General features: G+C 35.4%; 1 protein-coding gene across 2 annotated transcripts in view; it reads right to left on the bottom strand.

Annotated features, from left to right (window-relative positions):
- TTC29 (tetratricopeptide repeat domain 29) overlaps nucleotides 1-18159 on the bottom strand; it is a 256862-nt gene that overhangs the window by 230030 nt on the left and 8673 nt on the right. For both annotated transcript variants that reach the window (XM_043487622.1, XM_043487701.1), the window contains exon 4: nucleotides 17472-17555. In XM_043487622.1, the coding sequence (XP_043343557.1) occupies nucleotides 17472-17555 (84 nt within the window). The remainder of the gene's footprint in view (nucleotides 1-17471; nucleotides 17556-18159) is intronic.

Below are 18159 nucleotides of genomic sequence, written 5' to 3'. Positions count from 1 at the left end.
TCTTGCTGACGTGGGACTAAATGTTTTAATGATACCAAGTCTCCTAAAATAACATGTAAAATCAAGGCAGTCCTAATAAAACCTCAATGATATTTCCTGACTCTTGGCAAGATAATTCTAAAATGCATATAAAATGGTTAATGTTCAAGAAAAACCTGATCATTTGGAACAAAGAAGGGGACTGTCAGATATAAAATATATTTAAACTATATAAGTAAAATAAGTTGTGGCACTGATACAAGAAAAGACAAGTCAGTGGAACAGAATATGTATGTGTACATGTGTATGTATACACACATGAAAGTTAGTATTTAATAGAAATGGCATTTCAATTCTTGGGGACAACTGGTCTATTTGCAAATTTTGTTGGTTTTATTTTTCTATACATTAATATTTCTATACTTATTTTTATATAATATAGATGATAGTATACATTATACTACCTTTCTGCACTTAATAGAATATTTAAATAATACACTTAAATCTCAATTTCCCAATCATTTTCCTAACCTTAATATGTGTGATATGTTATATATTAAACCATTATAACCAAGAACTTTTAGGTGCTTAATCACATCAGTTTAAAGCAACTTTGTAGGCATTTACTTTGAGCTTCAAAGTTAGGGCCTTTTTCCTTAGACCCCATAACCCTCTCTTTCTTGAATTCTCTTTTCTTCCCCCTTGTTGCTGCTGTTGTTGTGTGGTCACTAAGTCATGTCCAACTCTTTTGCGACATCATGGACTGTAGCCTTCCAGGCTCCTCTGTCAGTGGGATTTGCCAGGCAAGAATACAGGAGTGAGTTCCCATTTCCTTCTCCAGGAGATTTTCCCAATGCAAGTATAAAATCCATGTCTCTTGCATTAGCAAGCGGATTCTTTACCACTGAGCCACCAGGAAATCCCTTTCATTCCCCTAGCAGTCACTAAGCTTTTTGGCACCAGGGACTGGTTTCATCCAAGTAATTTTCCCATAGATGGGAGGGTTATGGTTTTGGGATGATTCAAGTACATTACATTTATGGTGTACTTTATTTCTGTATTATTATATTGTGATATAAAATATGAAATAATTATACAACACCATCACTTGCCACTCACTTTCATGGTTTTGATATGAGTCTGCAAGCAGTTGATTTATTATGGTCTCTGTGCAGTCAAACCTTGCTGCTAATGATAATCTGTATTTGCTGCTGCTCTCCAGCACTATCACCACCCCAGATCCCCTTCAGATCACCAGGCATTAGATTCTCATAAGGAGCATGCAACCTAGGTCCCCTGCAAGTACAGTTCACAATACGGTTCTTGTTCCTATAACAATCTAATGTCACCACTAATCTGACAGGAGGCGGAGCTCAGGTAGTACCTGGAGCGACGGGAGCAGCAAATATAAATGAAGCTTCACTCAGTCCACCGCGGCTCACCTCCTGCTGGGCAGGCCAGTTCCTAAGGGGCCACAGACCCACGGCCTGGGGGTTGGGGACCTCTGCCCTAGACTCTGCAGTGATCATTTGAAGCAGGGATGAAGTATCCAAAAAGACTGCGTAGGAAGAGATGCTTGCCAATTCTCATGCTACCTGAAACGATTTTTGCTTTGCCCTCAGTTTTGATTAATAGTCTACCTGGGTACAGAATCCTAAGTTAAAATAATTTTTCTGCATAAGACATCTATTCTGTTTTTTCTAGAACCAAGTGTTATTACTGACAATTGTGATGGTTGTCTGATCTTTATTTCTTGATGACAACCATTCCTCCAAACCCTGAAAGCTTCTCGTAGCCTCTCTTTATACTGAGTATTCTGAAATTTCATAAAGATGTATCCAAGTGGGTTTTTTCTTTCTTTCTTTCTTTTGGTTATTTAATTTCTGGGGTTTTTTTGGTAGTCACAGTCCAGAGATCTGTAGGTTTTTTTTTCCAATCTAAGATTTCTATGTCTACATCTCTATCCACATCTCTATTTATGTAGTTACTATTTTTCATTCTCTCCATTTTCTCTTCTCTATTTCTCTCAGGTAAATATCCTCCACCCAGACTATGTTCTGAGCTCAAGCCTTTTGAAATATTTCTATATCTTTTGTGTTTTTATTCCATATGTTAAAAGCTATCCTTATCTTTCTCTTCTATCCTTTCTTTGAGTTTTAAAAAATATTTCAGCAACTTTTAATTTTAAAGAATTCTTTTTCTCTGATGTCATAGCATCAAATTACATTTGAAGGATGTAAGATTATCTACAATGTCTGTAAGGAAAGAAATGGGAAATCTCCCAAAGTTGTTCTTTTTCTCTATAGGAACTTTGTTTTAGCTCATGTTGAATGTTCTCTTTGTTAATCTTTTATTCTGTTGCAATATTTTTTAAAATAATCAGAGGCTATTTGTCTATTCAAAATAATAAAGTTCTAGATTTCTTAACACAGGTAGTGTGTTCGGTTTTCCTCTGTTTGTAGGCTTCATCCTGCGGTATATGGTTCAGGAGAGCACCAGTTGGCTATTCCTTGCGCTGATGCCAAATGGAAAGGACTTTGCATGGTACACCAGCTTTCCTGAGAGGAGCTCAGACCAACTGTTACCTTTTTTGAAGATTTTTTGCATCAACATTCATGAGGAATATTATTACTCTATTATTTTTTTTAATGTAATGGCTTTTAATGGTATTGGTATCAGGGTTTTTTTGATCTCATATAATGAGTTGAGAAGCATTTCCTCTTCTATTTTCTTGAAGAGTTTGGGTCAAATTGATGGGGTTTTTTTACTTTTTGTTTTTCTTAAATGTTAGTTAGAATTCACAGTGAAGCCAAATGGGCCTGGAATTTTCTTTGTGGAAAGTTTTTAAACTATTAATTCAGTATGTTTAGTGAATCCATTGTCATATCTATTTCTGTTTAAGTGAACTTTGGCAGTGTCTCAAGAAAGTTAACCATTTCTATAACTTGTTGAGTTTATCAGTATATAGTTTATTTCCTATTTATCATTTTAATATTCATGTAATCTGTAGTGATGCATCCCCTCTTTCATTTCTGAAATTGGTAAATTGTGTCTTTTTTTTCTCTAATCATTATGACTAAAGTCACCAGCCCAGGTGGGATGCATGAGACTAGTGCTCGGGCCTGGTGCACTGGGAAGACCCAGAGGAATCGGGTGGAGAGGGAGATGGGAGGGGGGATCGGGATGGGGAATAAGTGTAAATCTATGGCTGATTCATATCAATGTATGACAAAACCCACTGAAATGTTGTGAAGTAATTAGCCTCCAACTAATAAAAAAATTAAAAAAAAAAAAAAAAGATTGATCACTTTATTGATCTTTTCAAAGAAGCAGTTTTTAGTTTCATCAATTTTCTCTACTGTTTTCTGCCCCCATTTTACTACTCTTTTTTCTATAATTTCAGCTTTTTTCTCATTTTTTTTTTAAATGAAAACTTAGGGCAATAACTTTAGATATTTCTATTTTTCTAATATAAGCATTTTCATGCTATAAACCTCCCTTTAAGCTCTGCTTTAGCTGAAAATTTTGATGTCATTTTAAAAAAAATTTAGTTCAAAGGATTTTTAAATGCTTTGATTTCTTCTTTGATCCATGGTTTATTCAGAAATACACTGTCTAGTTTCTAAATTTGTGGGGATCTTTCAGAGATCTTCCTGCTGTTATTTTTAATTCCTTTGTTGTAAGAGAAAATTTTTAGGATTTAAACCCTTTTAAGTATATCGAAATTTGTTTTATGGCTCAGAATATCATCACTTCTGAAAAACGTTCCATGTGTACTTGAAAATAACATGTGTTCTGCTACTGCTTGGTGGAATGTATGTAAATGCTAATTAAGTTTATCAATGGTATTTTTCAGTTCCTCAATATTCTACTGATTTTTAATCAATCATTGAAAGAGTGGTGTTAAAATCTTCAACTATAATTGTGGACTTCTCTGTTTTTCCTTTTCTTTCCATCAGTCTTTGTTTTATGTATTTCGAAACTCTGTCATAGGAACACAAGCACATTTATGATTATATCTTCTTAATGAATCTACAGAGAGGCCTGCCATGCAGCTTTCCATGGAGTCACAAACAGTTGGACATGACTGGGTGACTGAACAACTTCTTGATGAACCACTTCTTTTATCATTATTATCTCTGGTAATTTTCAAACTGCTTTCTGAAAATAGATTTCTAAAAATCTGGGAAATTCTGTTTTCTTTCTTTCTTTCTCATCATGTTAAGAATTTTCTATCTTTTGGACTTTTGTGCCATCATTTCAAACATAGGAAGGACGTTTGTTCAGCCATCCATCTTGATCTTGAAGTGGAAAAAAAAACCCTAAATTAAACTCTCAAGACAATTCCCTTATTCAGTAATGTATTTCTCTGGTTATTGGGCTGCAGGATAAGGGATTATTTCAGACAAGCTTAAGGAGATTTTATGGACATATGAGTCTGGGTTATAGAATAACTGGGTCCTTATGAGATGACCCTGGAGGGAGGTTCTAGATCCATAATAGCACTGGGAACTCAGGAAGAGTCTAGAGATCTGATCTCTGACATATGCCTGAATCATTTTCTTTCTAGCTTACTCGCTCTTTCCTCTCTATGAATTATTTTTTCTATCTTACTGCTTGTGCTTCTTTATAGCATTAGACTGCCTTGGTCAAACTACTTAACCTCTCTATGCCTTGGTCTCTGAGAGCAGTAACAACTCTGCACAGGTTTATTGTGAAGTTCTCTTAAAACAAAGAGCAGCACACAGTATTAATTTAATCTGTCTTATGGATTACTATTAGGCAGGAAATAAAACCTAGCTAGGAGATGTAATATTTATGACAAGCTGTCTATACACCCATTTCACTAGGTGTGCAAAACTTTATTACATTGCTCCCTTTGTCTGATATAAGGTCATGTGATAACTTTCTTTTGGAATTTTATCAGGAAAAAGTTTATCTCCTTTGAAGAACTGATATGCTTCTTTTCATCAGATAATGAGAACTCTCCAGTCCATCATATCTCCCTTTTGCCCAGTCTGCCCAGAAATTCAGAATTAAATTTAATCTTTTTTCAGAGGAACTATATTAACTCTAGTGGGGAGCATATTTACATACTTCTCCCATATTAGCCATTCATTTACTATATATATATCTGACAGCTATGTAAAATAAAACACTAAGTTTCTTCAATCCTCTTTAGAAAGGAAGTTAGCAAGAAATAAAGCATTATCCTATGTAAGTCAAGTCTTAAAGGAGAATGAAAAACTGCTTTCAAAGAACTCTGAGTCTAGAGCAGAGTCCCTTCCTCACGGCAATTCACAGCAAGAAAGACATTTTACAATGCAGTTCAGTAAATGTACATGTATATTTCACATAGTTATGTACATTATATGAAACAAAATTTAAAATTTAATATTCAAAATGTTCTGATCTTTTTATAAATATTAAGTCAATTAAAAAAATCCTCATAACCATTCCATGAGCCTGGCCCGATAATTATCCCTGTTTTTTTCAGATGAGAAAACTGAGGCACAGAAATGTTAAGTTACTTGGTCAAAGATGATCAGTTACCTTGTTAGTATAAAGCTGGGGTTTGGAGTCCTGAGAGTCTGTTTTCAGAACCCACACCCTATTTCATTACATCTGGCAGACCCTCTGTATGAAATGCACCCTTCCCTAATTCTATTCTACTATACGTCTTTCATATTTTAAATGCTGGTTGAAAAGAGCTGGACATGACTGAAGCGACTTAGCACTTAGCGTGCACACACGCGTGATCACCAAACTGATGGGTCACGATCACTATCCACTAGTGGACCACAACCTTGTATTTTTAATCAAGAAGGAAAAAAAAGTCCACAAGTACATGGTCATCAATGGCTATTAAGAGAATTCAAGCAGGCACTCTGAACCCGACCATGTGAGTGAGAATGGATCAAAGGAGGCCTCACAGAGCAAGAAACAGTTAAGTTGAGGCTGGTAGAGAAGTTTAACAAGTACACAGGCATGGGAGAAGGAGCAGGCATTTCAGGCAGAGCACATGTGCAAAGGAGTAAAAGATCCCCATTCATCAATTGCCCCAACACCAGTGAGCCAAGCACCATATGAGTACTGAGGATGCAGATGTGAGCATAGTAGCCATCATTCCATATGTACCACAAATACACACTATATATATTTATTTACAAACATGTGTGTATTTCTAAACACACACTTCCCAGCTCAAAGTACAGAGTATTTAAACTGATCTCAGACTCATCCCAGTACAAAGTCTGAAAGTTTCCAAATAATCTAATTAAAAATAATCAAGGAAAAATATCTCCTACAAATGTATACATTTAATTAAATAGACCAAAGTATGCACTGTTTCATTTCCAAGGCAAGCCATACAATATCACAGTAATCCAACTCTATGACCCAACCACTAATGCTGAAGAAGCTGAAGTTGAATGGTTCTATGAAGACCTAAATGACTTTCTAGAATGACCACCAAAAAAAGATGCCCTATTCATCATAGGGGACTGGAATACAAAAGTAGGAAGTCAAGAGATACCTGGAATAACAGGCAAGTTTGGCCTTGGTGAACAAAATCAAACAGGTCAAAGGCTAACAGTGTTTTGCCAAGAGAATGCATTGATCGTGGTAAACACCCTCTTCCAACAACAAAAGAGATGACCCTACACATGGACATCACCAGATGGTCAATACTGAAATCAGACTGATTATATTCTTTGCAGCCAAGGATGGAGAAGCTCTATACGGTCAGCAAAAACAAGACCTGGAGCTGACTGTGGCTCAGATCATGAACTCCTTGTTGCCAAATTCAGACTTAAACTGAAGAAAGTAGGGAAAACAACTACACCATTCAGGTATGACCTAAATCAAACCTTATGATTAAACAGTGGAAGTGACAAATAGATTCAAGGGATTAGATCTGATAGACAGAGTGCCTGAAGAACTATGGATGGAGGTTCATAACACTGTACAGGAGGCGGTGATCAAAACCATGACCAAGAAAAAGAAATGCAGAAAGGCAAAACAGTTGTCTGAGGAGGCCTTATAAATAGTTAAGCAAAGAAAAGAAGCAAAAGGGAAAAGGAAAGATAAATCCATCTGAATGCAGAGTTCCAAAGAATAGCAAGGAGAGATAAGAAAGCCTTCCTCAGTGGTCAATGCAAAGAAATAGGGGAAAACAATAGAATAGGAAAGACTAGAGATCTCTTCAAGAATACTAGAGATACCAGCGAACATTCCATGCAACGATGGGCACAATAAAGGACAGAAACGGTATGGACTTAACAGAAGCAGAAGATATCTTAAAAAAAAAAAAAAAGTGGCAAGAATACACAGAAGAACTGTACAAAAAAAATCTTAATGACCCAGTTAACCATGATGGTATGGTCACTCACCTAGAGCCAGACATCCTGGAGGGCAAAGTCAAATGGGCCTTAGGAAGCATTACTATGAACAAAACTAGTAGAGGTGATAGAATTCCAGTTGAGCTATTTCAAATCCTAAAAGATGATGCTGTGAAAGTGCTGCACTCAATATACCAGCAAATTTGAAAAACAGCAGTGGCCACAGGACTGGAAAAGCTCAGTTTCATTCCAGTCCCAAAGAAAGGCAATGCCAAAGAATGTTCAAACTACTGCACAATGGTACTCATTTCACATGCTAGCAAAGTAATGCTCAAAATCCTGCAAGCTAGGCTTCAACAGTACATGAACTAAGAACACCCAGATGTACAAGCTGGATTTAGAAAACACAGAGGAACCAGAGATCAAATTGCCAACATCTGCAGGATCATAAAAAAAGCAAAGGAATTTCAGAAAAACATATACTTCTGCTTCCATGGACATGTTTGCTTCCAAACATATACTAAAGCCTTTAACTATGTGGATCACAACAAACTGCAGAAAATTATTAAAGAGATGGGAATACCAGACCACCTTACCTGCCTCCTGACAAACCTGTATGCAGGTTAAGATGAAACACTTAGAACCTGTCATGGAACAATGGACTGGTTCAAAATTGGGAAAGGAGTATGTCAAGGGTGTATACTGTCACCCTGTTTATTTAACTTATATGCAGCATACATCATGCAAAATGCTGGGCTGGATGAATCACAAGCTGGAATCAAGACTGCTGGGAAAAATATCAATAACCTCAGTTATGCAAATGATATCACTCTAATGGCAGAAAGCAAAGAGGAACTAAAGCGCCGCTTGTTGAAGGTGAAAGAGGAAAGTGAAAAAGCTGACTTAAAACTCAACATTCAAAAAACTAAGATCATAGCATCCAGTCCCATCACCTTGTGGCAAATAGATACGGAAGAAATGGAAATAATGACAGACTTTATTTTCTTGAGCTCCAAAATCACTGTGGATGGTGACTGCAGCCATGAAATTAAAAGATGCTTGCTCCTTTGAAGAAAAGCCATGACAAACATAGACAGCATATTCAAAACCAGAGACATCACTTTGCTGACAAAGATCCCTATAGTCAAAGCTATGATTTTTCCAGTAGTCATGTATGGATGTGAGAGTTGGACCATAAAGAAAGCTGAGCACTGAAGAATTGATACTTTTGAACTGTGGTGTTGGAGAAGACTCTTGAGAGACCCCTGGTCTGCAAGGAGATCAAACTAGTCAACCCTAAAGGAAATCCACCCTGAATATTGATTGGAAGGACTGATGCTGAAGTGGAAGTTCCAATACTTTGGCCACCTGATGTGTAGAGCTGACTCATTGGAAAAGACCCTGATGCTGGAAAGATTGAGGGAAGGAGGAGAAGTGGGCAACAGAGGATGAGATGGTTGGATGGCATCATCAGTTCTATGGACATGAATTTGAGCAAACTCAGGGTGATGGTGAAGGACAGGGAAGCCTGGAATGCTGCAGTTTACAGAGTCACAAAGAATCAGACACGACTAAGGGTTTGAACAACAACAACAATGCATTGTGGGAGTCCTAGGAGAAGATGACAGAGGGTGGGTAGACAGATTCTTTTCAGAAAAAAATGATAAAAATTTCCCAAGTTTGATAAATGTCATGAATATAAATAGCTGAGAAGTTCAATAAACTCTATGTGGGAAAATTCAAATAGATCCACACTGAGACACATTATAATCAAACTCCCAAAGGCAAAGTGTGAACCTTTAAAGCAGCAACAGAGGAGCAACTCATCACATATACAGGATCGTCAATAAGTTTTTTTTCCCCTTTATTTTTATTAGTTGGAGGCTAATTACTTTACACTATTGTAGTGGTTTTTGCCATACATTGACATGAATCAGCCATGGATTTACATATGTTCCCCATCCCTCTGGGCCATCCCAGTGCACCAGCCCTGAGCACTTGTCTCATGCATCCAACTTGGACTGGCGATCTGTTTCACACTTGATAATATACATGTTTCAATGCTATTCTCTCAGATCATCCCACCCTTGCCTTCTCCCATAGAGTCCAAAAGTCTGCAAGCAATAAATGCTGGAGAGGGTGTGGAGAAAAGGGAACCCTCTTACACTGTTGGTGGGAATGCAAACTAGTACAGCCGCTATGGAAAACAGTGTGGAGATTTCTTAAAAAACTGGAAATAGAACTGCCATATGACCCAGCAATCCCACTTCTGGGCATACACACTGAGGAAACCACATCTGAAAGAGACACGTGCACCCCAATGTTCATCACAGCACTGTTTATAATAGCTAGGGCATGGAAGCAACCTAGATGCCCATCAGCAGACGAATGGATAAGAAAGCTGTTGTACATATACACAATGGAATATTACTCAGCCATTAAAAAGAATACATTTGAATCAGTTCTAATGAGATGGATGAAACTGGAGCCCATTATACAGAGTGAAGTAAGCCAGAAAGATAAACACCAATACAGTATACTAATGCATATACATGGAATTTAGAAAGATGGTAATGATAACCCTATATGCAAGACAGAAAAAGAGACACAGATGTATAGAACAGATGTCAATAAGTTTTTAAGCAGATTTCTCACTAGAAACTTTGGAAGCCAGGAAGCAGGGTCTAAAATGTCCAAAATGCTAAAAGAAAAAAATTGTCAACTAATAATTCTACATCTGGCCAAACTGTACTTCTCAAGTGAGGGAGAAATTAAGAATGTTTCCAGATAAACCAAAACTGAGGATCTTTATTTTTATTGGACCTGCCCCCCAAGAAATGCTAAAAGCAGTCCTGCAGATTGAAATAAAAGGACAATAGACAGTAATGTGAAATCATATAAAGAAACACAGGTCTCAGTAAAGATAGACACATGGTCAATTATATAAGCTAGCATTTTTGTAATATTAATAATAGTTGGTAACTTCACATTCTGTTTTGTACATAATTTAAGAGACTAATGAACTTCTACAAATAATTATTTTGAGTTAGTATTATTGTCACTTTGATATATAACTCCACATTTTGTTTTGTACATAATTTAGGATACAGCATTAAAAAGTAATGTATTAATATGTGTGGGAGCAAGGGGTATCTGGGAAACTTCCCCTCAGTTTTGCTGTGAACCAAAAACTCTAAAAAATAAAGTCTTTCTATAACAAAATGATTGGTTTATGTTATTGGAACACATAAACATTGTGCATTGTTGGTGAGAAAGCACAGAGCATTGTTGTTGAGAATGAAAAATTGTATAGCCATTGTGGTGGCAGCATGGTGGTTTTCAAAAAATTTAAAATAGAGTCACCAAATTATTTAGCAATTCTACGTCTGAGTATATACAGAGAAGAATTGAGAACAGGGTCTTAAAGAGATATTTGTACACACATGTTCACATTAACCTTATTCATAATAGGAAAAACAATGAAGCAAGCCAAGTGCCATTGACAGATGAATGGATAAGCAAAATATGGTATAAACATAGTGGAATATTATTCAGCCTTAAAAAGGAAGGAAATTGTTATAAATACTACAACATGGAAGAACCCTGAGGACTCTGCAAGCCCTAGGAAAGCATAAAAGCATCTGTGAGTCCATAGCCTGATTTTACTTTAAGCATTGAGAAGATGACACTGTTTATTACAACATTTCCATTTTCAAACACAGAAAACAGAACAGGGTACAGATATGAGTCAGGGGAATGATTTTTATAGAACTGCAGCAAGATGAACATTTTGAGGATATGATATTTTAACCATAACAGAGAATGGAATAGGGTCAAATTAGTTTCGGATATTCCCATGCAAGCTTTTCTTAATATGGACAGAACACAACATCAGAGACAAAGCTCACATAGTAGAATCATCTGGCTTCATAAATTACATATGATGTGCCTGGGTCATTGTTCACCCCACTTTGAATTTCAACTGATTCAACCTCTGTGGTACCTGGGTGCTTATCCCCTTTTATCACTTTGTTCTTCATTACTAAATCTCCCAAATGGTTTCTAAATACAGTGCCATTATGCACTTGCAGGTTTATGAGCTATTGTAGGAAGAGCACATTCTTTGACTATATTCTACACATTTCCGAAACAGGTTTAAATTCAAAGCAATCTTATCATGGTAACAGTAAGTTTAAGCAGTTTATAGACATTTTAGAAAACTGTGCAGCTTAGCAAGCTACGCAAATTATGCTGTTTAGCACAGCATAAAAAATTTCTGAAAAGTTTACTGTAAGTTGAAATTAAAAACATTTCCCCTACTTGGTTAGCACTACCATGTTTGAAATGTATCTCTTACTAAAAACTGTCTCCTAAACATGATGAAAATGATACCTGGTACAAAATAAAATACGTAACTATATATATTTAAAGAAAAAAGATAAATTAGTATTGCTACCTAAATCAACACTTAAAGTCAGTGCAAAACATCCAGTTCATTTACATTAATGAACGTTTTAAAAGCCAAAGAAAAATGATCGACGGCAGTTATAGAAAGTGAAACTGTCTACATGTGTTTCACATATAGAATCTCTTTTTAACTCTCAGAAGAATTTTCTGTTATTATTACAATCTCCCAGTAGTTGTGGAAATGAAAGATTAGTGAAATCAGGTGACCTGCAACAAATTCCACAGGTTTTAAGCAACAAAGCCAAATTTCCAGCTGAGGAAGAAATCCCACCTAATAGCTAGAACTTTAATGTCATGATTCCTATGATTCCTACGCTTTTCTCTTATAAAGCTTTTAAGTCTACTTAAAGCTGATACGTTTAAACACCGTATGTGAAAATTAACATTTTAAAGCAGACTTTTAAAGGACATAAAGATATAAATGCCTAAGAAATCGGCATTTCTCTGTTTTGTTGACATTTAAAATCTTTCTTCTTTATTTACTTAGACTTGGTTTCAGTGTAAACTTGAGATCCCTTTTGCATTCAGCAAATAATTTTTAAAAGTTCCTTTCCTCTGCATTTTTTTATATTCCCAAACTGTAAGCTTTATTGATATCAATATTCTTTTTCAAAAAATTATGGTCAAAAATTCTTTTCTTCCCTAGTTTCACATCTTGGGGATCTGTTGTGGAAAATAGCACCAGATTGTAAATAAGTAAATAAATAAAAAGGAGTGGCATCTTTCTTCTGTTCCCATCTGTGTTCTCTGCTATTGCTTATTTTGTTTACATTCAGGAGAAAGTAAGGATTAATTGTCTCTCCACTTAAGAACACCAAAATCCTGTCTCTTTTTCTTAAATCAGGAAGATCTTTTTTTGAAATTTTGATTTTAATTGGAGGACAACTGTTTTATAGTGTTTTGCTGGTTTCTGCCTCACAACAACATGAATCAGCCATGAGGATGCAAGGAAGAAAACATTAAAATCTAATTTGCTTCTGAGAAAGAAAGTGGGCCATTGTCCTTTCCTTCTCTCTTTTGCCTGTTCCTGTTCGTCATGTAGCCATTTATTTGGCAACGGGCATCTTCAGGAAGTTTAAGTGTCAAAACTCTGTATGAATTTAATTTATTACTTTAAAAAGAGGAGCAAAGTGTTTTGAAGAAAAAACAAAATATCACAAAATTATTTAAAAGTAAACAAGATGAATGAAGCAGAGGAAGCGCTCACCTAAAGGGGCCTAAATTCCCCTAATGTTATCTTGAAATACTATATTCTGAATAAACACCTTCACCTTGTTATAGATATTCTAAGAGCCTGACCATATTGCAAAGCCAAATGCTAAATTTGCTCACAACAAGTATAAAAGTGAAAGTTTCAGTCGCCCAGTCGTGTCCAACTCTGCAATCCCATGGCTCCTCTGTCCATGGGATCTTTCAGGCAAGAATACTAGAGTGAGTAGCCATTTCCTTCTCCAGGGGATCCTCCCAATCCAGGGGTCAGACCCTGGTCTCTTGCATTACAGGCAGATTCTTTACTATCTGAGGCACAAGGGAAGCCCCACAACAAGTATGTCTGTCATTTATAAAAGCACTTTTGGAAGACAGTTTTGAAATATTTTCAAAATGAAAAGCTAAGAGTGACAAAATGCTAATTCACCTTAACTGAGCAGTAAAAGTCACTCAGTCGTGTCCGACTCTTTGTGACCCAATGGACTATCCAGTCCATGGCATTCTCCAGGCCAGAACACTGGAGTGTTCTTTCCCTTCTCCAGGGCCTTAACTGAGTAAGTAACGTACGATTCAAAGGCAGGATAAAAGGTTGTGTTGACCAAGTGACACTCAGTAAACACCAACTGGTGATGCTGAGAGATATTCTGAAAGAAGAAAATATCTTAGAGATGTACACGATTTTGAACTAAATCTATTCTTCTGTATAATAGAATTTGATATCTGAAGCAGAAAATAATATTGAGCAGATTAACATTCTGTCCCTTGATAATTTTGCTTATTTGTATCTTCACATACATAGCTAAAGCTGTAAAAACTGCCCCCAAGAAAATTTTATTTGAATCTATAAATGACACTTTTATTATTTAGCTACTCAAAGCAATTATGATAATAAGTGGTACTTTAAGTATCACTTAAATAATGCACTGTGATAATATAATATGGAATAAAAAAGCACAAAGTACAGAAATATAACATAATCTTCTTTAGTTGTTAAAGGTCAGTCAAATACTATCAATGAACTATTCAACCACTTATTTAAGAGTGTTAAAATATCATTATTAGGCACAGCAATAATCTGGTCACTTAAGAAGTATAGAATACTATACTAGAATTCCTTCTGTAACTGTAGATGATAAAAAAACTCAGAAGCCCTTTGCCTTTGAACCATTTTACCCATTCCAAAGTAAAATGATTCCCCATCAATTGAGTTTGGCCATTCCAGTAACAACTACTTTAGCCTGTCCTACTCAACTGTTCATTTAAATTTTATACTCTTACTTGTAAACATAATACACTTTTGAGGAATTAAACTTCCTCAATACAACAGTGAACCAGCTACCCACAATACTGAACTAAAAATACTGTAATCAAAGAATATCATAGCACAATACCTATTTCATGGTGGAAGTAATCCAACAGTTATTCTTCACCCATTTATTCATTTAACATCTAGCTATTGAGTTCTGCCTATGGTTAAAGAGTCTGAAGGAAAACCATAGAACATGGCATCCTGGAAGCTACAAGCACAGAATGTTCAAAGAGAGAGAACTCAACTCTATCAAATAATGTGAAGACATCAAGTAAGATAAGGACAGACACCTGGCCATTAGATGTGATTTAAAAGGAGGATACTGATCACAATAAACAGATTTCAGTGAGTTCTGGGTCTGGAAATCTATTTAGAGTCAATCTCAGTTGGTCTCAGAATGGGATATAGAAATATGGAAATAGTGCTTCCAGTTACTGTGAAGGGTAGAGAAAAATGGGGTAGAATCTGGAAGGGGATAAGAAGTCAAGGTAAATACTAGGGTAGATATGAATGCTGATGAGACTCAATCAGTGCAAAAGAAGAAATTGATGATGTAGCAATTAAACATGTTTAACTGCTAGAGAAAGTCTTGGAACAAGTAAGAGGGGATGGCACCTGAAATACAAGCAGAGACATAACCCTTAGACAAGAATAGGAACTTTCCGACCCACTGCAATAGGAGGGACATGGAGTGTGAGCTTATGTATTAGTACCAATAGTTTGGTAAATTTTAGAGTAGACAGTGAAGGGTTATTCTGGGACTAGACAAAGAACACATCCACATTACAGGATATCAAAGCTAATGGACATGAATTATGTAAGTATACATTTCTATTATCATCTTAGGGAATAAGGCAGTCTAGAGAGGCATTTGAGGATATATCTTAGATATTGCTTTGTCTGACTGAAAATCTGATTCATCCATTTCTCCCCATTATGTCCTTGTATAGTGAGGACGTGTGACTCACCAGTTTGTTCATTATACAATGCTAACAGATAAGGAGCCAAACTTGGAATATGTCTTCTTTAGCAAGTTTTATCCAACATCTTAGTTTTCTCTGATTTTTTTCCAGACCTCTAGGCTACATCTCACAGTATAATCAGTATTCATTCATTGCATATTTATTCCCTACTTGTACTGTCTCAAATAGAGATAAAGATGAGACCAAATATTTTACAGTAAAATAACACTGTTTCTTGCTCTGTGAAAATCCTAGTATTAGATATAAATGCCTGCTGCATTTATCTTTCATCTCTTCAGAGTAGAATGACTGATTAAAAGTTTTATGCAGAAATTGCTTGGAATATGCATAATTTCCTCACGGCATCTGTTGGGTATTGCTGGGAGATGCTGAAATCAATTTTGCCCTTTACATGTTATTCAATTAGTTTGTTTAGGGCAAGGTCTAGAATGTGTATCAGTCAGAAGCACAATAGTGAGCCAAGTACAAGAACTTCCTACTAAGATTTGTACCCACTATCTTAGGGAAAGAACTCTGATTCTAAAACAGTATTCAAGTGTAGGTAGGTTTAAGTAGAATTCAATATTAAAGACTGAGAACTACCCAGTGCTACTTTTTTTGAGTAAAGAATCTACCTGCAATGCAGGAGACCCAGGTTCAATCCCTGGGTCTGGAAGATCCCCTGGAGAAAGGAATGGCTATCCACTCCAGTATTCTTGCCTGGCAAATCCCATGGACAGAGGAGCCTGGCAAGCTGCAGTCCATGGGGTTACAGAGTTGGACATGACTGAGTAACTAACAATTTCACTTTCACTTCTTTAGTGAAAAAAATATTTGTAAGAGAACACTGATCAGTACAGCCTATTCTGGACTGTCTTAGAATGTTTTCTTCAGTGTAGACTGAAAGCAAATTTTAAGTATAAAGGTGTCTAGTTTGTTAAAATAAGTGAAGCCTAAGTTTAACTCCAAATTTAATTCCCAATTCTTAAGTGAATTAAAGCTAGTCATTATATTTATTTTTTTAGATATCCCATATTTAAATCAAAATGAAAATATCACTCACATATATTTTTCTTTTAAGAAGGAATCATACCATCAGACTATATTGACCTTTAATTTTATCCAACAGGTTACCATGGAAAGTTAATGAATTAGCAACTAGAATAGCATTTAAAAACCAAAGGTCCCAGATATTACACTTGGCAGTCAATAGAACTCCAAGGAAGACAGTGATTATATTTACCGTAAATTTTGTCACTCTATAAAATAAAGTGGATAGAATGAACTCTTCCATTTTTCCATGCTATATGCATATTGGCAATTATCTAATGAAACGTATCAAGAGACTTAGAATTTTAAACTGTATGAAAACCTTCACCAAAACCATCAGTAGGAATACCTTTTCAATGGAATCCCATAGCACTAGGCAATATACATAGATAGACTCTTTTAAAATCATTTGTTGTATAAAATATTTTAATATTTTAGCCATTTAATAAATTCCGTAAGATGCATGTGCATATATAAGATTTCTATTTGTCAATACTTACAACTAAAAACCTGATAATAACAGAGTCACCATGTCTATAGGTAAGAAATATTAAACCTGTTTAGCTATTATTCTAGGTTTCTATTTATTTCTCACTAACTTACATGGATTTTTATATTATTTTTACTCAGACCACATATTAGGTTCTAACTAGCAGTAAAATGGCAAAGTTTACATCGTTCATTAAAAAAATACATAGACTTATTTTTAAATTAACCAATAAACTATGATCCATTATTTGTTTTTGTAGGTTTTTGATGGGAGAGAAAACATGTATTAGTCAGGGATTTCTTTTTAATCACCAGGAAAGAAAGGTAACATGACTCTTTCTCTTAAAGCATTTTTCCCCCATGGAGGCAATATACCCTAAAATGGAAGCTATTAAGCAATCAATGACACAGACTTAACTAAAATATTGCAAATATGATAGTATAATACCTTAGTAAATACGAGAATTTTGAAAGTCATAAAATTAAAGACTTTGATATGTATAAGATCAATAGACGTGACTTATCACTATTTAATATGAGCTTTAATTTTTAAATGTCATGTTCCAGTGAAAAAATGAACTGCACAGGAAAATTGAAATTTCAACAAAGAATCAAGACAAAAACACAAACTTTATATTAAATTAACTTTAAGAGGTATATACTTACGCAGCAACCTCCTCTTTTGACAATCCTTTGAAATTCACCTCCAGATAATGATCTATGTCATCTTTTTCTTTGATCAGTTCAGACCTAAATGAAATGGAAAGAAATAATAAAGAACTGCCTTATCGAGGTGAAAAGCTACCAAACATATAAAATGCCACCAGGAGAACAGGAATATTCCGGTGTAATATCTTAGATAATAAATGTTTTGCAAGAGCTATAGAGTTAGGCTATTCATTGATAATTTCAAATTTTTTACTTTCTTGAATGGGAAAAGGGAAGAATACTGAACTCAGTGTGCAAACAAATAAAACACAACACACTAAAATAGTCTACATTCTTAAATAAATGGGCTTTTCTCCTCAAAACTTTTAAGATCTTCCATTTTACTTATGTTCTCTTACAACCTTCCAGCTACAGAAGCCAGACTGTGTTCAGCACAGTATTGTGAACTAAAAAGCCCCTATTTGATACAAATGTGTTGAATTTATTGGTTGAAAACATTATAGAATTTTGCTCTGACATTCTTTTTGAGTGGTTTTTAAAAATCACACATAAAACTCAAACTATTATTAAAAGTTCAAGCTGAAAGTGATTTTAAGAAGACTTTAATGAGTATATTACACAAGTAATATATTCATTCTTCATACCCCTTGCACCTTTAAAAATAAGCAGACTATTAACATATTAT

The sequence above is a fragment of the Cervus canadensis genome, chromosome 1 (assembly GCF_019320065.1).
Source record: "Cervus canadensis isolate Bull #8, Minnesota chromosome 1, ASM1932006v1, whole genome shotgun sequence".
Lineage (NCBI taxonomy): Eukaryota > Metazoa > Chordata > Mammalia > Artiodactyla > Cervidae > Cervus > Cervus canadensis.
This window is presented reverse-complemented; position numbering and strand designations above follow the sequence as displayed.